The 24,575-nt window shown below is 45.7% G+C and overlaps 1 protein-coding gene across 3 annotated transcripts in view; it reads right to left on the reverse strand.

The window, feature by feature from the left end:
- Nucleotides 1–24,575, reverse strand: part of PTPRB (protein tyrosine phosphatase receptor type B) — a 119,848-nt gene that overhangs the window by 8,297 nt on the left and 86,976 nt on the right. For 2 of the 3 annotated variants that reach the window (XM_053258072.1, XM_053258073.1), the window contains 9 exons: nucleotides 24,015–24,098; nucleotides 23,895–23,912; nucleotides 23,692–23,773; nucleotides 22,210–22,300; nucleotides 9,259–9,335; nucleotides 7,738–7,872; nucleotides 5,314–5,436; nucleotides 4,740–4,903; nucleotides 4,244–4,379 (listed from right to left, as the gene is read on the reverse strand). In XM_053258072.1, coding sequence (XP_053114047.1) covers nucleotides 4,244–4,379; nucleotides 4,740–4,903; nucleotides 5,314–5,436; nucleotides 7,738–7,872; nucleotides 9,259–9,335; nucleotides 22,210–22,300; nucleotides 23,692–23,773; nucleotides 23,895–23,912; nucleotides 24,015–24,098 — 910 coding nt within the window. Of the gene's footprint in view, nucleotides 1–4,243; nucleotides 4,380–4,739; nucleotides 4,904–5,313; nucleotides 5,437–7,737; nucleotides 7,873–9,258; nucleotides 9,336–22,209; nucleotides 22,301–23,691; nucleotides 23,774–23,894; nucleotides 23,913–24,014; nucleotides 24,099–24,575 lie in introns of those variants that run through there. The other variant, XR_008309102.1, reaches the window with a different exon arrangement.

Below are 24,575 nucleotides of genomic sequence, written 5' to 3' on the forward strand. Positions count from 1 at the left end.
GAGCAGAAGTGAGCTAAAAGCCCAGTCTGGAAATATGCCAGTTTTCCCCGAAGGAAAAGTGCTTGACAGCCAGAAACAGTCTCTGTGAATGTCTTGCTAGAAAGCCCGCACCTCTAAAAGTCCCTGTATCCCCCCACTTCCATTTGCAAAAGAATGGATAACCCGTGGGTTCTTGGTGAGAAAATACAGTATGTATGCGTTGCAATACAATGTTTGCACAATTGCACACAATAGTGCTATTGTGCTAAATGCAAGAATAGAGCAAATGCAGTTGTCCAATTGCCACCATGATTACCAATAGCCATCAGTAGCAACTGCATTCGTGCAATTCTTGTGTTTAGTGCAACAATGCTAACAGTGTTACATTGCAATGCACAAGTAACATCGTGCAGTATGACAGCTATTATTATTTTTAAAGAGATATGGAATTTTTTTCATTATAGACTTCTAAAGTGGCACATAAGTTAATAATAATAACAACAGCAACATCATCAAATAAAATAGCAACAAAATAAACGAAAGCAAATATAGCAGCAGCAATAGAACAATAATGAAAAGAAATGTGGTGACTTTATCAACACTAGCAGCAATTTCAGGGCATCACAGCTCACTCTGAGTCAGGCTGGGTCTGTGATGGCTCTTAAAATAGTGCACAAATGTACAAATTATTTTTCTGCCTCTTCTAGGATCTAATTGGTTACATCCTATCCTGAGTCTGGATCCTCTGAAATTCTTTTTTTAAAATTAATAAACAAACAGATCTGCCCATCTCGTTTTATTATCCTCTTGTGTACAACATGTTGGAAAAGATTGATCTCGTCCAAATATCATAATTAATTATGGCAAGCATGGGTGTAGCGTCCAGTGGACGAGGGGGTGCAAATGTCCCTGGGCACGGCATGTGATGTTCTCCCTACTCAAACTGTGCAGGTGCGAGAGAAGCCGGCAAGCTGGCTGGGGAATGGGGAGGCCTGCACAGCAGCTGGGGAGAAGCCAGCCCACCTGGAAAGAAGCCCGCCAGCCCTCTAAGAAGCTCGCCCACCCAACAGCCACCGCTGCCACGGATAAATAGAGGGGGGAGCGCAGCAGGGTGGGACTTGGAAGTAGGGGGCATGGCTTTGGCATTGGGGTTAGTGGGCGCAAGGGAGTCCCCAAAAGAACTTGTCCCTGGCCTGCTGGGAGCCTCCGTATGCCACTGATGGCAAGACTTGCTTGGTAAATAAATAGAGCACACTAAAGTGGTATTCCTCTGACCTTGTATCTTACTTATAGATAAGTATCTATATCCTCAGCTGTACATCCTTCTTTATCTCTGCCAGTTTGATGGTTTTCTAAGCACTCATACACCAAACGTATGTCTCATCTTTTGAACCATTGTCTACCCCACTAAGCCTAATATTCTGAAACATTGACCCTATTTCACTCAAGGGAAAAAGAATCCCTACATATTTGTCTGAACCACTTCCAGAGTGCCTGTAAATTGCTATCTATATAAATGGATAGTGAAACAGACTCTTTGCCAGAGCTGGTGGAAATGATTTTAGTGTTTCTCATTGTAAAGAGCTGTTTCTCGTGAGCTATGAAGGAGCTGCCTAATTGTTATGGATCTAGTATGGCCCTTCATTTTTGAAAAACTTAGTGAATCAGCTGCAGCATATTGTTTTGTAATATCAGCATCTTCTCTGAAATACTGAAGGCTGTACAAAAAGCAAGTCAGGGGAACAGAATCATCCTCATGATGAAATGGTGCATCATGGGAGATGAAAGGGAGGCAATGTCAGGACTGCACAAGCAACCCTCTCTTATGACATGGCTAACTAGAAATCCACAGAAATTCAGAGAGACTGCTTGGTGGATTAGGTTAAGATTTGGAAGCTGAGTAGTGGGGAAGCTAAGAGATAAGAAGCCCAGAGATAGGGTAACTGAAGGAAAGAGGATAAAGTACACTGCTGGGCAAAAATCAGCAATGTGCGTGAAGGACGAGTAGAGGTAGAAGAGTCCTAAGGCTAAAGAATGGCAGAGGAGCTAGAGAGTTGAAGAAATAAGGGTTCAAGGAGAGAGTGCCTAGGGCATATGTGCTGTTGGCAGGAGTAGGGTAGGATAGGGCATAAGTACAGTGGCTGGATTCTGGATGGCTAAGTGGCAAGAAAGCCCAGAGGAAGGGGTACTGATAGAAATGCTTGTGGGAATGATGGGTGGAAGAGGCAGAGGTCTGGTGACAAAAAGAGTGGAAATGGCATAAAACAGGGAATGGATGGCCAAGGAGAAAGCAGGGTGGGAGGAGAACCTGACGAAACCCCAAGGGATAGGAGAGAGTTGAAGAAATAAGGGTTCAAGGATAAAGTGCCTAGGGCATATGTGCTTTTGGCAGAAGTGGGGTAAGATAGTACAAGCTAACTATAACTCTGACATCTCGCATCATATCCAGGGTACCACTCAGAATTAAGTCCAAGATTGGCTTCTCTTTGGTTGGATAGAGGCAATCTGGTTGACATAGTATATTTGGACTTTCAAAAAGCTTTTGACAAAGTTCACCACCAAAGGCTCTTGAGTAAACTTAGCAGGCTCTTGAGTAAACAGCAGTGGGACAGGTTCAATTGTAGATTGGTAACTGGTTGAAGGACAGGAAACAGAGGGTTGGAATAAATGGTCAATTTTCACAATGGAGGGAAGTAATAAGGGATCTGTATTGGGACCAGTGCTCTTTTAACTTATTCATAAATGATCTAGAAGTTCAGGTAAGCAGCGAAGTGGCCAAATTTGCAGATGACACTAAATGATATAGGGTAGTGAAATCAAAGGCAGATTATGAGGAGCTCCAAAAGGATCTCTCCAAACTGGATGAGTGGGCAACAAAATGGTAAATGTATATGCAAGTGTATAGTGATGTATATTGGGGCAAAAAAAACCCCCCAACATTACATATATACTAATGAGGTCTGCGCTGTCAGTGACTGACTAGGAGAGAGATCTTGGGATCATGGTGAACAGCTCAACTCAAGTGTCAACTCAATGTGTGGCAGCTGTGAAAAAGGCCAATTCCATGCTAGGGAATCATTAGAAAGGGGATTGAAAATAAAAATGCTAATATTATAATGCCCTTATACAAATCTATGGTGTGGCCGCATTTGGAGTACTGTGTACAGTTCTTGTCATCGTATCTTAAGAAGGACATAGTAGAACTAGAAGAGGTGCAAGATGATCAGGTTACCTGGAGCACCTTCCTTATGAGGTAAAACTATAGCATCCAGGGCTTTTTAAAAAAAATTTGAAAAGAGGCAACTACAGGGAGACATGATAGAGGTGTATAAAATTATGCATGGAGCAGAAAGAGTCTACAGAGAGAAATTTTTCTCCCTCTCACACAACACTAGAACCAGGGGTCATCTCATGAAACTGATGCCCAGGAAATTTAGAATGAATAAAAGGAAGTACTTTTTCACACAGCACATAATTAATCTATGGAATTCTCTGCCATGGGATTTGGTGATGGCCACTAGCTTGGATGGCTTTAAATGGGGCTTGGACAAATTCATGGAGGACAGGTCTATCAAGAGCTACTAGTCTGTGAGCCACCTCCAGCCTCAGAGGCAAGGTGCCTCTGAATACCAGTTGCAGGGGAGCAATAGCAGGGGGGAGGGCCTGCCCTTTCATCTTGCCTGTGGACTTCTCAGAGGCATCTGGTGGGCCACTGTGTGAAACAGGATGCTGGACTAGATAGGCCTTGGTCTGATCCAGCAGGGCTGTTCTTATGTTCTTATGAGAGACTGTATGCCATTGTCAGGAAGGGAATGGACAGACAAAGCTTTGGAGTTTGAAGAATTATGGGCCAGGGACCAAAGGAAATGGCAACAGCAGTGGTGGTGTGGTCTGAATTCCATTAACTTTAGTTTAATTTTAACTAAACAAATAAGTCATTGGCTGACAGCCAGGCTAACATTGCATGTGGTGAAAAAAGGTTTGCCAAGAGCCAATTTTTGCTAATTTCTCCTTCCCCTCTGCAACCCACTGTGCCTTCCAAAAAAAAATGCCCTGAGGGTTGAAGGACTCTCAGGGACATATTTTTGGGGGGCACAGTGGGCTGCAGAGGGAAGGGGAGATCAACAACAATCACTCCTCCATTGTGTGTGCAAAAAAGCTTTTGGGTGTGTGTGTGCAACATTAGTCTGGATGTCAGCTACCAGCTGCAAAATACTATAATATTTTGATATTATAGTAATGACACTCCAGATCCAAGGCTTACCTCTGTCTGAACCATGTGAACTCTGTGAAGTCTCAGGTCATGCACTGCCCCATAAATATCGACAGAATCCTTTAAGTCAAGTTGTTGAAGAATTCGGTCCAGAGCAATGAATGTGCCTGTTCTACCAACACCAGCACTGTAAACAAAAACAGAAACAGTTCATGTCAGGATTAATTTATGTTCTTCTTCCCATAATTATATGCAAGTAGCTCAAGTAGAGTAGTTAGTTGCCATATTTATCTTTTCAATTTCATATTATTCTAGCCTTTGTGTTTTAACTGGGAGTGTGGAAAGACTATTTCTCAGTATGCTCCATTGACCACCATTGGAAGAATGATCTCTTGGCAGCTTGCTGGAGAAGACATATCTTAAGAAGTTGCTTATCATCTATCAACATTCCTTATCACCTCAACGACGCTTTCAACAAACCAAAGGCAAATGGTTTTTACAAATCCCCCTTTTCTCGAAACAACTGTTTTTCTGTTTTTCCATGTACCTGCAGTGTACTATGGTTGGTCCCGCATGGGGTGTCCGATTGATATAATCTCGTACAGTTCTCACAAACTGGATGAGGGACTGGGTGGTTTCTGGTACACCATGGTCTGGCCACACCGTATAATGGAACTGGCGGATAAGTCTTTGGGAATCAAGCTGCTCTTCCTAATAGATGAATTAAATACAGAGGGGGAAATTAGCAAGAAGAAACAGACACTATCAAACCACACTTGTCTCCTTATTGGATATCAAAGGACTGTTTGCCATATGATAAAGATTAGGGGTGACTGTCTTTTTAAATAATATGTGCAAATATCTCTTAGTCAGACTAGCAAAGAAAAACTTTGAGAAAGTTCTGGCAATTCACTGATTTGCTTGGAGTGAGTTTCCTCCATGCTGTCACTCCAAGATGATATTTGCATGCCTTTTCAAAACAAACACAATCTTGTGTCATTAAGCTGCAATATGATAAATTTCCAACTATTACTTCTGCCATGATTGCCATTTAGGAATGGAACTCTGCCGCTGTGACTTTATTTTTCAGAACGCTTGCTACAATATTGATATATACTTACACTGCAAACCTTAAACTCTCTTATTGTCCATTCTGGGAGCACTGACTCAGATAGCATTTGGACAATGAAGTCTCCATAATATAAGGAATCCTGGTCAAAGGGCCAGTAATGGTCACATTTCACCTGGAAAGAAAGAGTCTGCTTTTAATATCATAAGAACATCCTTGCTTTCTTACCTACATTCTTTATCATTAAGTAAAACAAAATAACATGAAATCCTTATATCTAACCTTTCAAGTCTTAGCAAATTCGTAGCACAGAGTTTAGCAAATGCTGTACAATTGTATCAGTTTTCACACATGGATGGCAAATTTATGATTATCTATTCTCTTCTAGAAGTATAATGTAGATTTTATCATGATGCAACTGGCAACTGTAGAATTGCAAGTTTCAGATCTCAGAAGGTGAAGGATTAAGAAGCAAGAAGGTTGCTTTCTGTTTAATGCATACTTGGATGTATTGAAGATCTTATGCAGAACCTAGTTCTGCAAAAAGAATGATATATTATATACTGTATTTCCAGTTCATTTGGTCTGTATCTTCAGTGCCACACACATATGTAGCACTATACAACATAGTGAGCAGCTTGTTCAAGCAAAAGGCTAGATTATACCTGAGCAGCTCTATGATTTGGATTAGTATTAAGGCCAGTTCACATCATCAAACTGATGTTTTGGGAGCATGGGTTGAGTACATCCATACAAAATGCAATTGCAGCACTATGTCCTTCTCTCCCCACAATTGTCATGTAATAAAAAACCTGTCAATAATGGGATGAAAGGTGATATGATAAACATGAGCAGACTTTTCAGCTAGGCACATTGTGAAGCAATCACACAACCACTTTGCCAGGAGAGGAACCCTGCACACAGATATCAACATTTTCAACCCACCAATTTGGTTGTGTGAGCTGACTATCAGTGTTTCTGTTTCCATTTTCTTCTGCCTTTAGTCTGATATATAAGTGACCCAATCTGTGACATTCAAACACTGCAACAAATATCCCATGTACTGATAATCCTAAGCATGTTTACTCAAAAGTAAGTTTCACCGGCTGACATGATGCACAGCGGTACAGAGCTGCTGTGGAGAACGTGTCGAGAACGTGTGGCTGTGCAAGCAGCATTACCTCACTTTCTCCCATTTGTGACAGTGGGAGAAACTGGGGTCGCACTGCTTGCATAACCACCTATTATCTGTAGTGTTGGGGCTGCCTTACGAGTCCACAGCAGCCTTTTAAAGGGTTATTCTCTTTACATTTAGCAAGAGAAGAGCAACTGGCCCTGGCCAGGACCAGCACAGCATCCATCCCCGGAAGAGAGCTGGTCTTGAGGTAGCAAGCTCTGGGAAGAGCAGAAGGTTCCAAGTTCCCTCCCTGGCATCTCCAAGACAGGGCTGAAAGAGATTACTGCCTGCAACCTAGGAGAAGCCGCTGCCAGTCTGTGAAGACAATATGGAGCTAGATAGACCTATGTTCTGCCTCAGTATATAGCAGCTTCCTGTGTTCCTCCTGTAGCTGTTGTTGGTGTCTACCTTATGTATGTTCTTTTTAGACTGTGAGCCCTTTGGGAACAGGGAGCCATCTCATTTATTTATTTATTTACTATATAAATTGCTTCAGAGACTTTTGTTGAAATGCAGTATATAAAGTAGTAGTAGTAGCAGCAGCAGCAGCAGCAGCAGCAGTAGTAGCAGCATTGCATATCATGTCAGTCACTGAGTTCGATGGGACTTATTCCCAGTTAAATGTGCATTAGATTTCACCCTTTGGCAGTTACGTCTGTCTTGAGAATTCAGTCCATCAGCAAATTTGCCAGGAGGTCACAACTCTGCAGTACATCAGTAGGGACGCAGAGAGTGGGGCACAAACTGTTCTGAGACCTCACAAGGATAAGGGCCTTCAACACATTATTACTAATGCAATCCACTGGCAGCTTTGGGGGGCAAGTGCAAAAGGAGAGCACAAATACAATGGTTTGCCTTTGCCCTCTCTTTGACCCTGTACATCAGCACACTGTGTGGAGGCAAAGCATTGTGGAAACAGCTGTTCTATGCAGCCCTTGTCTCCACAGTGGTCAGCAACTCAGCCCTTTCTGAGAACTGGAACCTGAAAATAGTTAATTTGAATATACAGTGACCTCTCCTTTCCATCTGGTAACGATTACATCAGCACACTTTCTTCTGATGATCTGGCGAGTCACTGGAGACCTACAATTAACAGCTCCAAGCCAGAAGGCTAGTTGGATTTCTTGTGTAGGCCTTTTTGTGAACAAATTGCAAAGTTCTTCAAGGAAAATACTTTCTCTCATTATACGATCAACAATGTAGAATGGAACAGGTCGTGGCCTTAGGTAGGTTATCTCAGTGCCAGTGAGATAGGATTTCTATTCTAATAATTAACAAGCAGGACAACCATTTACTCACCCGGCCCTTCTCAACGCATTGGGTTACCATGACAACATTGTGAACATTCTGTTCCCATGCCATTTTCCAGAAATCATCCTTTGTGCCAGGCAGAGGTCCTTGAGTTGCAATGTATTCCCTATGAAAATTATTGCCCTGCCAATTCAGTAAGCAACAATTAGTTGAGATAGTGTCATTGTTAGCAGAGAAATAACCTGATACCAGAGGCCTCATTCCTGGCTTTAAAGCAGGAGGATGGGACAAGAAGAGAGGAAGGGAATGTGCCTATATATTGAATCATAGACTGAAAGAGAGCTAAAGGTTACCTTGTCCAATTACCATCCTTCTACCAGCTAGCCAACCCCAAGATCAACCCACACAATCTATAACAGACAAGAAGAGAGTGGATTTATCTTTAAAAGATGCCTGCAAAACAAATCAGTCCAAATAAATAAGTGGCTTAAGATGCTAGGATTAAAGATGATGATGACGATGACGATGATCACCACCACCACCACTGACCCAGAGTATGAACAAATTCCATCTCCCCAAGAAAAAATTTACTATGGGGTAAAGTCTATTTCTTAGTCTATGGGGCAAAGTCTATTTCTATTTCAATAATTCGGCATCATGAATTATTGTTGTTGAATGATATTTATTAACTCCCCTTGTACACATCATCTATATTGTAATGTGGCTATATTTGGTGTAAATCCCCACTTAGCCATAAAGCACTGGGTGACCTTGGGCCAATTATTGTCTCTCACCCTAATCTACCTTGCAGGTTAGTGTGTTAAGTGTGTGTGTGGGGCGGGGGGGGGGGGGACCATATAGACCACCTTGTGTTTCTTGGAGGAAGTGTGGGATAAACATGTAAAACAAATAAACAAATTGAATATCCTGTTCTAGAATGTGTGGCAGCAAAGCTACCCAATGCACTGGCCAAACTCTCCTGGAATATTATTAAATATTTTAACTGTTTATGGAATAAAACTCTCAAAACTAAATGTTTACAAAGAGTCTAACATAAAATTAAAGGTCAGTTTGGCGGAGGGAAACCCTCATACAGGACTTAAGAGAACAGATGAGCTGTGTGGTCCAGTAAGAAGAGCATCATACAATTCTTTGGGTGATCTGTGGATTTGGAGTAGTTCTGCTTTTCTTGATGACAAATGGCTCACTATAATCTTTGCCATTTTTGCCAGTGCAAGATGGAAATATTTCAGGATGAAATATAGTTTCAGACACAGGTGCCAATTGTAGTAAATAGCTGTACTCTTTTTTTTAACAAGCTCTACAAAGGCAGTGACATTTTTAAAAAGTGTCCTTGGCTGATGCTAACGCTCATGGGATATCACTACAGCAATCCTAGAAATGATCTTAAGTTGTAACTAAATTTCAATTTTATGGCAACCAGTCAGACAAACTATGACAATTAGGCTTACAAATAAAGGTGGCTGGGGAGGGGGGTTATAGTAGATTAGAAATATAGATTTTAGATTACTGTCAAAGGGCTGTAAAAAAGAAACATGAATCACTTACAGGGATGTAGCTTGCATTGATATAATCAGAACATGGGTCATCATCTACGTTTGAAAGTTTCACTCTTGTTGTGTCATCTGTGGGAGAGAGTCATTTCAAAAATATCACTTAATCTCAGTTACTAGTTTCCTTTATTTGAATGGGTCTACAGACATGGGAAAAGGGCAATTGTCCATTTAAGGCATTTGATTCTTTCTGGTAAATGCAGAATGTTTATACAGCAGGGCATGTGAGAAATCGGGGGCTGGAATAGTTACAGAAACTAGAAGAGAAATTATGCTGATGCTCTAAATACTCACTCCAAATACTGAAATAATTATGTGCACAATTTTTTAAAAAACATAATTTTAGCCCCCCAAATACTTATGTACCATCGCTGGTGAATTTCAAGGAAGCTGCAAACATGGTAAGAGTCAAGATAATACTGTGAGGATGGACTAGTTTTTCTCCCAGTCTCTCCTTCTAGCTCTGCACAGGGTTTGTTCCTGTTAATATGACTATGGGCACGGATTGTGAATAAGGTTGGGAACAAGTCAGAACTTGCTGCATACAATGGCAGTGTGAAAGTATGGAAAGCAGTACCTGAGACAGGGAAAGGACAATGGGATATGCTTTGTAAAATCATTGGCCCACAAGATGAAGAAAATTATTCAAAGTAGTCCCATTGAAATTAAAATATGTCCTTTTAATTTCATTGGGACTATTTTGAGTAATATTCCTCATTATATCAGCTAATTATTATTATCTATACATATAAAAGGCTAAGGACATATGTGGCAGGCCCCACCCCTGCTGCGGCCACAATCAATGAAAACATGGGGGTGGGGTTTGACATGTATAACCTTAGATCAAGGTAGTGGAGACAGCGGCAGAGAGGGTGACGAAAGTTCCCTCCATGGGCCCGCCAGGGAAGCTTAAGGGGGGGGGCAGAGGGGCCAGATTGGTCAATGGGGGGGGGAGAGAAAATCATATGGCAATGAAGACACAGCTGGCAGGACATGGGAGGAGGTGACCAAGGTAGGGATGGCAGCGGAGGCAGCGAAAAAACAGGTTGCTTACCTGTAACAGGTGATCTGGTAGTGGTTCCATACATTCATAAGGACTGGGTTCTGCGCCTGCGCAGACCATACTTCGGATAGAATTCTCTAGCTCCTCGCGACGCCCAACCACTAGCAGCGCGTGGCTGCAGTACTCTTAACGGCGGTTAGGCATCCCCTTCCCTCAGTTTCTTGGTGATAAGCCATTCTGTGTGACTGAGGACGACTGGCACTACAACCTTCAGCTGAGTCAGACAGGAGGCAAGATTGAAACATTGCCTTGCGACTACCGTAGCTTGATTCCTTTAGTCCTCTTGCGCACCCTGAATATGCAGTGGGGATGGACGGGCGGGTCTTATGAATGTATGGAACCACTACCAGATCACCTGTTACAGGTAAGCAACCTATTTATCTGGTAGTGGTTCCAACATCCATAAGGACTGGATGAATCACAAGCTGGTAAGTACGGAGGTGGGTGCATGAAGCTACGGTAGAATCCGTTTCAAAACCACCCGTCCAAATTCTGCTGCAGCTGCCAATCTAATGTCCAAAGCGTAATGCTGGATGAGAGTCTGGTGCGATGCCCAAGTCGCTGCCATACAAATGTCCTGAAACCTAATGCCCGACAGGTGTGCTGCAGAGGTAGCATACGCTCTGGTGGAGTGTGCCCGTATCTTTGAGGGCGGATCTACGTGCTGTAACTCATAAGCCTTCCTTATCACTTCCACCAGCCAGAAAGCTAAAATTCTGTCGGGACGGGGACTGCCCTTTATGTCGGCCCTTTTCACAGACAAACAGGAGCTTCGTCTTACACACTCGCTGTGTAGCCTTCAAATAGTACAGCAGCGCCCTCCTTACATCCAGAGAATGCATTGCCTTGTCTAGTTGCGTCTCCGGATCCTTGAAGAATGTTGGCAAAACTATATTTGCATTAAGGTGGAGATCAGTGACAATTTTTGGCCTGAAGTCCGGGTCTAAACGCATTATCACCCGATCTGGGTGAATGATCGTATATGGTTCATCGATCCGGAGGGCCCCGAGTTCACTCACTCTTCTTGCTGTGGTTATTGCCACTAGGAACAAAGTCTTAAGAGTCACTAATTTCAATGAAGCCGAGGCCAAAGGTTCAAAGGGGGCTTCTGTCAGTGCCCCTAGTACCAGTGAGAGGCTCCATTTCTCAGCCGGCTGTCGAACTGGTGGGTAAAGATTATTTATCCCCGAGGAAATCCTTGCATTTAGGATGTGTGAAAACAGTCTTGCCATCCCAACCTGTGTGCCGCGCTGACAAAGCTGCCATGTGAACCTTTATGGACACATTCGCCAACCCCGCTCTCTTCAAGGAGGTGAGGTAAAGGAGCACCTCTTTGAGTTCCGCCTCTTTTGGCCAGAAACGATGCTCCCGCGCATAAGCGGTGAACCTGCGCCACTTAGCATTATAATTTCTCCTCATTGATTCCCTACGAGTGTTCAAAAGTATTTTCTTTAGCAGTCTATATTCCATGCTGTCAGGTTCAGTATGGACAGGTTGGGGTGGAGGCTCTGGCCCTGATTTTGCGTTAGTAGGTCTTTCCACCTGGGGAGACGTTTGTAAACCCCTCTCGAGAGTTTGAGTAGTGGAGTGAACCAGGGCTGGCAAGGCCACCATGGAGCAATCCCGATTGCTCTCGTATGTTCTTGAAGAAGTTTGGCCACGATCCTTGAGAGGAGTGGAGTCGGTGGATATATATAGAAGAAGCTCTTTACCCATTGAAATTGAAAGGTGTCGCCCTTGGAATATCTTCCCAGACCCATTCTGGAGCAATAAGCCTTGCATTTCCTGTTGCGTTCTGTTGCAAACAGATCCACCTCCGGCTGTCCCCAAGTCACAAACAGATCCTGGAGAATCTCTGTGTGTAGTACCCACTCGTGCTGATTCTGTATCGTCTCCCTGCTTAACGGATCTGCCAAACAGTTGAGGCTCCCCTTGATATGTATTGCTTGTAAGTGGAGGCCTTTTGGAAGACACCAATTCCATATTTGCAGGCTCAGGTTGCACAGTGCCCGAGACACTGTGCCCCCTTGTTTGTTCACATAGGCTATTGCAGTGGTGTTGTCCATCTGTAGTTGAACCACTGTGTTCCGGAGCTCGTTCCCCAGCACAAGCAAAGCCTTGTGTGCAGCCAGCAATTCTAGGAAGTTGATATGCATGCGGCTGTCCTTTTGATTCCACAGTCCCTGAGCTTTTCTGTTTCCCATGTGAGCGCCCCATCCCCTCATGGAGGCATCTGTTGTCAGGGTACAAGATGGTAACGGGTTCCTGAATGGCACCCCTTTCAAGAGATGAATTTTGTTGGTCCACCTTCGTAATGATATCAGAACTTTTCGTGGCAGTATCAGTTGTATGGATTGCGGATCACGCTTTGGTCGAAAGAACCGGAGGAACCATAGTTGTAAGTTGCGCATCCTCAACTTCGCATAGGGCACCGTAGTGGTGCATGAAGCCATCAGGCCCAGAAGAACCTGTATAGATCTCGCTCTTTGTAATGGCGTCGTCTGGAATCTTCGTACCATGGCGGCAATTCGCAGGTACCGTTCCTCTGGCAGATATGCCATCTGCTGTAGCATGTCTAGACGTGCTCCAATGCACTGTAGGCTTCGCGTTGAGGTCAGATGGGATTTCTTCCAGTTGATCTGTACCCCCAGCTCGAGTAACAGAGATTTCACAACCTCTATGTCCAAAATCAACTGTTCCCTGGATCTGGATGTCAGGAGCCAATCTTCGAGGTACGGATACACTGACAGGCCGAGCATCCTTAGATGTGCCACAATGATTGCCATGCATTTGGTAAACACTCTTGGTGCCGTCACCAAGCCAAATGGCAGGACATTGTACTGATAGATCTGCGTTCCCAAGGTGAAACGTAGATATTTTCGGTGGTTTTGCTGTATACCCACATGGAAGTACGCATCCTTGAGGTCCAGCGTTGCAATCCATTCCTCCTCGTGGAGCAGGGGAAGGATGCCTTGCAACGTCGTCATGCGGAATTTGCGCACTTCGATGTATTGATTGAGCCAGCGTAAGTCCATTATTGGGCGGATTCCGCCGTCCTTCTTCAGTATCTGAAAGTATCGGGAATAGAATCCCGATTGGCTCTGAGCCCACTGAACTGGAGATATGGCCTCCTTCCATAGCAATTCCTGCACTTACTCCCTTAGGACAGGGGTATCTGGTGTGAATCTCATCCCCTGGAATGGAGGCAGTTCCTTGAACTCTATAGCATAACCTGTCGAAACTATTCTCAACACCCAGTTGTCTGATGTTATGCGGTGCCATGCTTGAGCATGACTGGCCAGTTTGATGGTATTTCCGGCAGGCAACAAGGTGATCTTTTTCCTCGCGCTCTCGTTGGTGTTGAGAAAGGTTTCGCAGGGATCCGGGGCCAAGATGGTGTTTGTCAGTGGGTTCGGCAACAGATCAAAGCTGCTGTTTTGGCTGTTGGGACGTCTTATTGCGGACTTGCTGGTTAGGCCTGTTCCGTGGCTGAAACTGATGGCGATTATAGCGTTGGTACTGGCGCCTATAATCCCTTCATTCCGGTTGGCGATAGTAACCCTGCCTTTTCTGATAGGGTTGGTACCACTGGTAAGACTGGTACCGTGTAGAACCAAATTTTTGGTTCGTGAAGGAGCGCGCAGTCAGTTTGGATTTCTTCCACTGCTCCATGGTTGTAGCAGTGTCATCCGAAAATAGCCCTTTCCCTCCAAATGGTAGGCCTTCAATGCGGTCCTTCATGTCCTGTTGTAGTTGCGTAGCCCTCAGCCAGGCGTGACGCCTCAAAATTACCACAGATGTTAAAGTCCGCGACTCAGACTCAGCCAAATGCTTAGCATTAGCTAGCTGTTGCCTCGTCGTAGAAGTGGTACGCACAATGGTTGCTTCAAATTTCTTCAGAAATGTCTCGTGATCCAATGTTGTCCACTGGTCGTACAGTAGTTCCCACAGCGAATGGGTGTACTTTGCCAGACACGCAATATAGTTCGCGATTTTTATGGACAGGCAAGCAGTTGAATATGTCCGTCTGCCCAACACGTCTAGTTTATGTCCCTCCTTGTCCGCCGGGGTCGTATGGCATTTCCCACCTTTGGTAGTTGTAGCACAATCGATCACTAATGAGTTTGGTGAAGGATGACGTATTAAATACTCATTGTTCTCCTCCTGCACGCGGTATAACACCTCTAGGCGCTTGGAGGTTGGAGTTGATGTCTGGAGAACCTCCCATGCAGACTTGGCCGCCCGTGAGATGTGTGGCAGCATCGGCAGATACACCGGTTGTAATCCCATTGCCTTGTTCATCATATTATACACTGGATCATCTAAATTCAGTGTCTTCTGTTGTACATCTAGGCCAAGGACCTGGGCAATCTCTGCAATTTGCTGGTGGTACCGCTTCATCTCCTCATTTGGAGAAATAGATGGGATTGGTGCCACATCTTCACTTGGATCCGGCAGCATGGGTTCCTCTGGAATGTCGGGTCCCGTGGTGTCTGATGAATAGCCATCTGGGTCATCGCCATCATCTGCATCATCATCCTCTCCAGAGGCGGACAGTGGCGAGGATGGCCGATCATTCCCTCCAAACTGTGAAGAAGAATCTTTCCTGGGAATTGGGTGGTCTAACAGGTCCGCCTGCAATGAAACAGTCCTTAGAGTTGGAGCCTCCCTTTGAGGGTGGTGAGTAGTTTGTAAGCAAACTGACTTCATCTTCTTACCAGTCCTTTCTGGTGCAGTCGGCCAATCGGCCTGCAGTGAGACTGACCTCTGCGAAGTAGCAGTGTGCCCGAACCGGTCCGGCGGCCATTCCAAAGAATGGCCGAACTGCCGGACCGGTCCGGCCCTGCCTGGTTTGGGTCCGGGTGGGGGGTATGCCTTTAAGGGCGGGAGGGCTTGCTTAGCCCTCCCGCCTCCTTGCCCCCGCCAGCACCCGTATTGAACAGTATAGGGGCGCTGGAAACCAGCCGCCCCCCCCCCCCGCCGCGGCGAAATAATCCCCAAGGTCAGCCAGCCCTCCCTCCCTCCCGGTGATCGGAGGCCTGGTCTACTCAGCGATCGGAGGCCCGGTCTACCCGGCGGGAAAGGGCAGTGTAGACCGGGCCTCCGATCGCTGGGTAGACCGGGCCTCCGGCGATCGGAGGCCCGGTCTACTCAGCGATCGGAGGCCCGGTCTACCCGGCCCTTTCCCGGCGGGTAGACCGGGCCTCCGGAGAACGGCGTGCTTTGTGGCGCGGGCATGCGCGCGCGCGCAAGCCGCCATTCTTCAGGAGGCCTTCCGAACGAGAGGAGCTCTGTGCCGGAGCTCCTCTCGTTTTTTATACAGTGTTCGAGCGGGTGAGCGAGCGGGTGGGTAGGTGGGTGGGTGGGAGGGCAGCTAGCTGGGAGGGAGGGAGGGCTGGCTGACCTTGGGGATTATTTCGCCGCGGCGGCGGCGGCGGGGGGGGCTGGTTTCCAGCGCCCCTATACTGTTCAATACGGGCGCTGGCGGGGGCAAGGAGGCGGGAGGGCTAAGCAAGCCCTCCCCGCCCTAGAAACAAGGCCCCCCTTCGGTGCCGGTCCGGACTTCTCCGGACCGTGCACATCACTACTGCGAAGTAATAGGAAAAGTAGTCTGTACCGCCGATTCTTTCAATACCCTCGGGGTATGTGGTTCTCCTCTCTCAGACAACCACAGTTGTCAGAGAGAGTATTCCTCTGGGGAGACAGTGCAGGTAGTGCGCCATCCACCCTGGGGCAGAAGCCCCGTTGCAGGAGTAGAGAGGCCAGTTAAAGACGGAGTTTTCGGGACCAGATTAGCTTCTGTGAATCCCTGAAATGTATATGTTGAGGGTGTAGTCTCCTCTGAGCGTAGCATACGGTGGAGAGTATCATCCTCATCGGCGTCTTGCGTTGGTGGCTCCGCCTCACAGTCCTGGTCAGGGTATGGTGGCGGCTCGAGTTCCTCATCGTGGATCACCACTACGGTATCGAACTGCTTTGTGTCAACATCGAATGCCGCCTCCTCTGTGTACTCGTCCAGCACAAAGAGGTTCGAGTCGCCCTCGACTTCGAGGTCACTGTTGAGATTGTTGCTGTCGATGTCGCTGGCACATTTCCCCCCGGCGCCGATCCCGACACCGAAGGCTTCACCGAAGCCATCTGCTGTACCGACGGTTCTGTCGACTTCGATGCTGAAGGTGGTTTGTGCCTCTTCATCGAAGCCGATTTCAACATCGATGGCGTCGGCGTCGGTCTGTGGTCAGATATCGACGCCGCCTTCGAGGTCGACGGCCCTGCCGATGTGCATCTTGTTGGCAACGGAGACTGAGTTGGAGTAAGTGCCAGTGAGAACGACGCCGCATGGCGTCGAGGACTCTGGTAGGTCTGGAGTCCTGATGGGGAAGGCATCCCCTCGAAGCCGATTACGCTCACCTTCGCCCAGTGTCGTTTAAGTCTCTTCTCCTGAGTCTCCGTGTCTAGCGTTGTGCTCTTCCGTTTCTGGACCAGGGTCCCTTTCGGTTTCTTAAAGGCCCCAGTTGCAGTTGCAGTTGAGACCTTAGATGTCGAAGAGCTCGACGTCGATTTCCTCGATGTCGAAGCAATTGCAACGGCGTCTCCCGATGACGTGGATTCCGAGACTTTAGATTGCGACATAGCAGGTCTCGAGTTAGAGGCCCCATGATGTTTGCTCTGCAATGCCTGCTCCATTAACGCCACTTTAAGGCATGCCACTCTATTCTTCAGAGTCTGTTTATTGAAGGTAGAGCATACGGAGCAACTGGTAACATTACAGGCCTCTCCCAAACAGAATAAGCATATCTCATGCCCGTCTGTGGAAGGGATCTTCCCCTGGCAATTGCAGCACCTTTTGAAGGTGGTCTTCTCCTTCGGTGCTTGACTTACGGAGCTCATGACAAGAGCAAGTGTTTCTTTACCAGGTTGAATCGCTTATCAAAGAGTAGTCCGTTGTTCGTTCCGAGTCGTTGGATAGCGATAGTCGTCGTCCGTTCGGCGTCTTTTGCCGGAGAGAGCCGTCGTCCGTTCCGCGTCTATGTCCAATATTTTATTCCATTTTTAAAGTAATCAGTTCGTCTTAGTAATGGATGATCCTGAAGGGTAGTCGAAGTCCGTGCCAGTCGTATATCAGTAAAGTAAGTTCTCTGAGGAGCAAAGTCTTCCGAAGATGTGATCGCTTAGGCGGTCAACAAGAAACTGAGGGAAGGGGACGCCTAACTGCCGTTAAGAGTACTGCAGCCACGCGCTGCTGGCGGTTGGGCATCGCGAGGAGCTAGAGAATTCTATCTGAAGTATGGTCTGCGCAGGCGCAGAACCCAGTCCTTATGGATGCTGGAACCACTACCAGATCCTCTTTCCTTGGGTGCTCCTGACTTCCTAACGGTAGGTTGGGCTGTTTTTGGCCCATTTTGGGGCCCCTAAATGGGCGGAAAATGGCCCAACCTGCCATTTGGGCAGCAGGATGGCCCAAGGAAGGAGATTTTGCCACCTCCACTGCCATCCTGGCAGGGGGTGGCGGTGGGGGGAGGGAGGCGGGACAGGGATCTGGATTGGGGTGTGTGTGTGTGTGTGTGTGTGTGTGTGTGTGTGTGTGTGTGTGAGAGAGAGAGAGAGAGAGAGAGAGAGAGAGAGAGAGAGAGAATGCAGATGCTCTGTGCCAGGCCAGATAGTAGTAGTAGTAGTAGTAGTAGTAGTTGTTGTTGTTGATGACGATGACGATAATTATTATATACTGCTTTTTAACAAAATGTTATCCAAGTGGTTTGCATAACAATAGGTATGTGAAAGTGATTCCCTGTACCAAAATAATTCACCATCTTTTTTTAAAAACCCACAAAGGAGACAACAGCAACAGTCACTGATGAGTTGCTGTGCCAGGCTGAATAGGGACCACTTCAAAAGATGCCATTTCATCCAGTTAGCCCAGGTTAACTTTATTTATTCATGACTCTGCATGACAGCCACTTTTCACTTTTTATACTGATTGCACCACCTGTGTACAATCTGCAGTTCCCTGTGAGGGATCAGGATAGGCTGGATGTAACCCCCTGCATCAGATCCATATACACAAAATCTGTGAAATCTCAGTAAGGACAAGCCCTTATTAGAAAGAGTAGTTGTATTGTGTTACACTGTGATGTCTTCCCAAACAACAGCGGATAAATGAACTAGTGAGTATCCGCAATGTAATTACTCCCAGGGCGTGCTATGATTTGAATCCACATATCATCCAACTCTGCAAGACAGAATTCTCTTCACCATTATTCCTTGAGAACAGGCACCTTGGGGTGAAATATAGTAGCGAATGATTTCCAGCAATATGAGGCAGAAGTACAGGATTGGAAAATAAGTCTTACAGACAGTTACAAATACTGGGAACAATTCCAAGTTGCCGGGAAAGCTGTGACTAGCTAAAGTAGGAGCTGACAATCCAGAATAAAGAGTGGGACCTTTATCAAAGTTTTGCAGTGTATCCCTAACCCTTTAGAGGAGTGCTCTTGTTCCTGGCTCCAACCAGCCTGGATAAGGAGCCTTCTAATGCTTTCATACTACACTTGGAGTAGTGGAGAAATGGTGGGGGTGGGGCCTTTGTCTCTTGTGCGATATAGTGCTACAACTTCAGGTTTGGGTCTGGCTGAGCATTTTATTAGTATGTACTGCTGGAGGGGGTTATCTTTTGGGCCTTTTCCATTTTTCTTTTAATATACAAAATTATATTCTTCTGCTTACCTAGAGAGGCTCCATTTTGCTTCCAAACTGATAGGCACTCGACCACCTGAGTTCACAGTTAGTATATACATGAGGCAGTCACCTTGTGATGTAGCGGGGAAATGCTTGACTAACAAGCAGAAGGTTGCCGGTTTGAATCCCTGCTGGTACCATATCGGGCTGCAGTGATATATAGGAAGATGCTGAAAGGCATCATCCCATACTGCGTGGGAGGAGGCAATGGTAAACCCCTCCTGTATTCTACCAAATACAGCCACAGGACTCTGTTGGTGCCAGCAACAAGTGAGGACTTCTGGCCATATCCAGTCAGTGGGGGCAATGGGGTGGCAGGGAGGTACACTGCCACCCCAATCAGCTTTCTTAACAAAGGACGCCAGTGGTGGGGGCGGTGGGAGGGGTAAGTTCACCCTCCCCCACTCTTAAAGCGGCATCCCCCCCACCTTTGAACTGCCCAGCCGCGGTTCCAATACACAGAAGCAGGTGGGGGTGGTGTGTGTGTGTGTGTGTGGGGGGTGCTGCCTGAAGAGTAGGGGAAGGTGCACTTACCCCTCCCTCTGCTCTTCCCCTGCCAGCGCTCCTTTTTTCTAAAATCCACCGGGGTGGACTGCGCCCACTGCGCCCGTTTACCGGATACAGCTGGAAGTATCTGATGCGCCTGCGCTCTTTGAGCAGTACCCTCTTAAAGCAGCACACCCACCGCCATTGAACCAGCAGAACTGGCTGCTGTTTGAACTGGTTCTGTGCACATCCCTACCTGCAGCCACAAGCTGCAACCTCAGGTGCCACACAATATGTGAAGCTGCCCAATTGCAAACTATGGTTTGCTGTTAACTAGAAGCCAAAGATTCTAATCCTCCAAAACTTGCATTCAGAGTCAGGGGAGAAGGTAGCATATGGATCGAAGGCTCAGACCTGCTCATAACAGCAGATCATGGTTTGCCACTATGTCTGAATGCAGCCCATTTGGTATTTCCAAAGAGAGAGAGAGGCTTCATCTGCAAGCAATAAGGACTCTACTCCATTGTGAAGAGGGGGAAATAATGGTCAGATTAGATGAAAAAGTGATCTAAGCCATTCCTTCTCTCACGTTTTGGGGACATAGCTGAGAATAGCAAAGATTCCAAGACTGGCAGCCAAGGTTAGAACCTTACTGGTTAAGATGCTTATTTTATAACACATTTGTGAAAGGTCAGTTCAGATTATCAGAACATAATGATACCATGGCTAAGAAATGTGTGAAACTAGAACTTTCTTCCAGCATGACTTCATGTGTCAGGATTTCCTCTCCAGCTGGTAAGAGAGATTGTTAAGATTTGGTTTAAAGTATGTTCGGCAGCGCAACCCTATATAAGTTTACTCGGAAGTAAGACCCATTGGATCTACTTCCCAATAAACATTACTCCCAGATTTACTCCCACATGCACAGGATTGCAGCTCAGAAACGTATCTAGCAACACTTATTTGAAGAAATAAATGTTATATTAGAGTTTAGCCTTCTGGGTGCCTCAGTCTCTTTTTGAGAGCACATCAAAGGGCCAGAGGGCCTACCATTATTCAGGCTGTTTTTCTGGGAGAATAAGACTGAATCTTAACACAGATTTGTTTCATAGAAACCTGTGTCATATCTCAAGGAAAGTACACATTGGTCTAATTTGCAAAGTTTAAATTACTCACTAATAGTAATTTGTAGTTTGAACTTTGTCTATGGCCTATGGCTAAATGATAAACATGACCTGAAATATATTTTTCATTTGCTGTTCTTGGTTTTCAAGGATTTGTATAACCGGAAACCACAAAAGTATGGTCTGCCTAGGTCCTGTCTGCTCCAATTTGCTTCCTCCATCTCAGACATGAAATAAGCAATTAGCCAACATGCTTATCATCAGAATTAGCAGCATATTCGCTCTCTACTTTTATTTCCACTTGTATTTTCTGCCTGAAATAAAGTCCCATGAAACTCAAAGGTTTACACTCTGAAATCAACCCCAAAATCATTCAGCAGGCTGCTTCCAATACTTAGCATATTTGGTGCATGGCAATGTAATAGGAGTTTCAAAACCTAGAGCATATGTTGGAAGTGCTTGCTGAAATCTAAAGGACTCTGAATTCCGGCCTGACACTCTGCTCACAGAAAGTGAGGAGTAAGTGCACTCACCCCCACTCTTAAAGCAGCACCCCCACCACCTTCGAACCGGAAGAACCGTCGGTTCTTCGAACTGGTTCGGAGGCCCATGAAGGGTCTCCGAATTGGTTCTGTGCACATCCCTAGCCTGCAGCACACAGCTCCGGAGGGCGGGACGATGCATCCTAGGCTCTGGGAACCCCACAATGCACCACACAGCATGCATGGTGCACTGGGCGATTCCCCAGGCGATGGGCACTATAGACATCTGTGTCTATGTGCAGCCAGGCTAGAAGCAGCCCGGTTCACACATGAGCAGCAAGTCTGGGTTAAGGGAGTGTTGCTCCCTTAACTTCGGCTAAAAGTCAGGCTGCAAAGCCGGGTTAGGTGGTGCTGGCCCGCCGAGATCAGGCCCGATCCCAGTGGTAATCATGCACAGCCTCTCCCAGGCTTGGTGTCCCAAGCCTGGGTTAGACTGCACGTGAGAACAGCCTTATTGTTTGACTTGCGCTGTGTTTTAGAGTTACAGGAAGAGTGTTAGGATTTTAGCAGATCTAAAATTTATTCTGATGGATGAAGTGTCTATTGCTTACTGAATCAATTATGTTGGGCAAGTGATTTATGAACATATTAGAAGAATAAGCTTGGTTGCAGATTTTTGAGAGACTTCTAAGGGAAGTAACTATCTTCTCGAGCTGATCACATAAAACCAACCATGCATGCAAAGGTTCCTATTTATTGCTACATCTGCCTACCATAAATACTAACAATTCTACAGAACTGCTTTAACAGCTGAAATCTTTCATAACCAGGCTGAACATTATTAGTCACTACATTTCTGGTGGGAAGTCAGCTAGTTCTATTACCTGAGGGCATACATTATGAATATCAAAGAATAAGACCCTTGGATGGGAGGTGTACTTTGTTGCTAGGGTGAGAAAGAAGCAATACCACATTTTCTGTCCTATTGTTCTTGCTGAAAAGATACAGGAGGAAAAGAGGGAGGGAAAGATGCTTGCGTCCAACATTAAACTTACAGGGCAATATATTATTGTATCGATTTTTCCCTCGATTCTCTGGCAGAAGTGCTATGTCACATGATTGGTTTCGACCCACATCCTTTAGGTCCTGTAAAAGGCCAAAAGAAAGAAAACAGGAGGTGCACATAGTTTAATGATGTTAATATATGTCTCTACAGTACATCAGCTATCCAAGACTAAGGAATGAGGGCAGATTTCTATGTGACTGGAATGAAAAAGCTCTGAGTTGTACCAAGTAGCCAATGTGGGGAGGGGAAACCTCCAAAGACACACACACACCCGACGGCAGTACCCCCACAGAAAAAAAACCCCACAGAACCCCTGAACTGGCCGGGGGTGTTTGGCTCGATCTTGAGCCAAACTGGGGAAGGTTCAGTTTGAGGCTAGCTCAATGTCCAGCCCTAGAACCAGGCCTGTTTGTTGTCGAACTGGTTTGAATTCGAACTGGTTCGCACATCCCTAGTGTGGATGTGCATGTAGGGTATGTGCATGGGTGGAAGGGCTGCACTGCTCATGGCTTCCAAGAGGAGAAGAACAAAGAGGAGAACCCTCACATACATATGCTGGATACCATGGTGTGGAGGCAGTGGAGAGGGGACAAGCTGGGAAGGACAGATGCTGTTTGTTTGTTTGTTTATTGTATTTGTAAAGGTAAAGGTGAAGTGTGCCATCAAGTCGATTTTGACTCCTGGTGCCCACAGAGCCCTGTGGGATTTTTTTTGGTAGAATATAAGAGGGGTTTACCATTGCTTCCTCCCACGCAGTGTGGGTTGATGCCTTTCAGCCTGTTCCTATATTGCTGCTGCCCGATATAATACCAGCAGGGAATTGAACCGGCAACCTTCTGCTTGTTAGTCAAGCATTTCCCCGCTGCACCATTAGGTGGCTTTCTATTGTATTTGTACAATTCCCCAAACTTACGTCTCTGAGTTGTTTACAACATATAACAAATTAACAACATATAACAAATTAAAACAAACATTAAAACAATTTAAAATCACGATTCTAGTTTAAAATCTTGGGTGAATAAATGCATGTTTAGAGACTTCTAAAAAGCTGGAGAGGAGCTTGATGGAGAGGCTCTTGTTTCAGCAAGGAGTGCATTCCAAAGTCTCGGAGCAGCAATGGGGAAGGTCCATCCCTGAGTAGGCACCAGACAAACTGGTGGCAACTAAAGACGGACCAGATGATCTCAATGGGTGATGGGACTCATAGTTGTCTGGCCTGTCCCCATGCTACTGCTGCTCTCCATCAGGATCTGGCACTGTATAATTGATGCCTCTCCTCAAAATGGCTCCCAAACAAGGCAGCTTGCTCATCTTGCACACGCCTTCATTAGCCCCTGTTTCTTTGCCATAATTTGATTAACTGTTATTTGACCATTCCTGAGTAAATATATGGGCAATTGCAGCTAAATGTATCAAACCAGCCCATGTTGAGCGGGGGGGGGGGGACAACTCTCTTTACTCTGATCCTTACCTCATATTCTTTGGACAGGAGGTAGTTGGAATCTGCTTGAAGTTTCATGAAGTGAATTTCAAACTGGTTGACTTTTATCGGACTAAAACAAGAAATGGGAGAAAAAACCGTACCAGCTGTTACCACAATAAGAAACAAGGAGCCAGTTTTCTCAAACTTAGTGGAAAGGATGATTTCCACAATTAATTAGCATTTGCTCTTACCAGGAAATTTTCCGGCTCCTTTACGTGACATGGAAAGGAAAGGAAAGAAAAGAAAGGGTCAGCAGTTGATCTGGCAGAATGTGTTGTCCTATGATGCCAGGACGAAGAGCTTGACCTTACCCTTTTTGTCCTAAGTTCAAGTGGACAGACAGCGGCTTGTCCCTGCGGATACTCAACCTTGCTGTTGGTCTCTCGAGGCCACTACTGCAATAGAAAAAGTTGACAAGCATTACATCTGGTTCATTCCTAAGGGGAAATGTTGGTCAACCAAAGTTCTCAAAGTGGTTTACATAGAAAAATAAATAATGCATCAAGAAGGTGGTCCCCTGTCCCCAAAGGGCTCACAATCTAAGAAGAAACATAAGGCAGATACCAGTAACAGCCACTGGAGGGATGCGGTGCTGGGGATGGATAGGGCCAGTTGCTCTTTATAAGCACTAAATTCTGAATCATATACTTGCCTATTTGCAGAGGCCTAACTGCAATCCTACTCCTAGTTATATGTACCAATTAATATGATTGCAAATTTATCTGTCACCATTATTGAATATTTAAATACAGAGTACGATCTATTGTGGGAAAGTTGTAGAAGGTGCAACTATAAAGACATTTTCCACATTTAGAGCATCTCCAAACATCACAAACTAAACTATATATCTCATTATTTATAATTTTTTATCT

Source organism: Hemicordylus capensis, chromosome 5 (assembly GCF_027244095.1).
Source record: "Hemicordylus capensis ecotype Gifberg chromosome 5, rHemCap1.1.pri, whole genome shotgun sequence".
NCBI lineage: Eukaryota > Metazoa > Chordata > Lepidosauria > Squamata > Cordylidae > Hemicordylus > Hemicordylus capensis.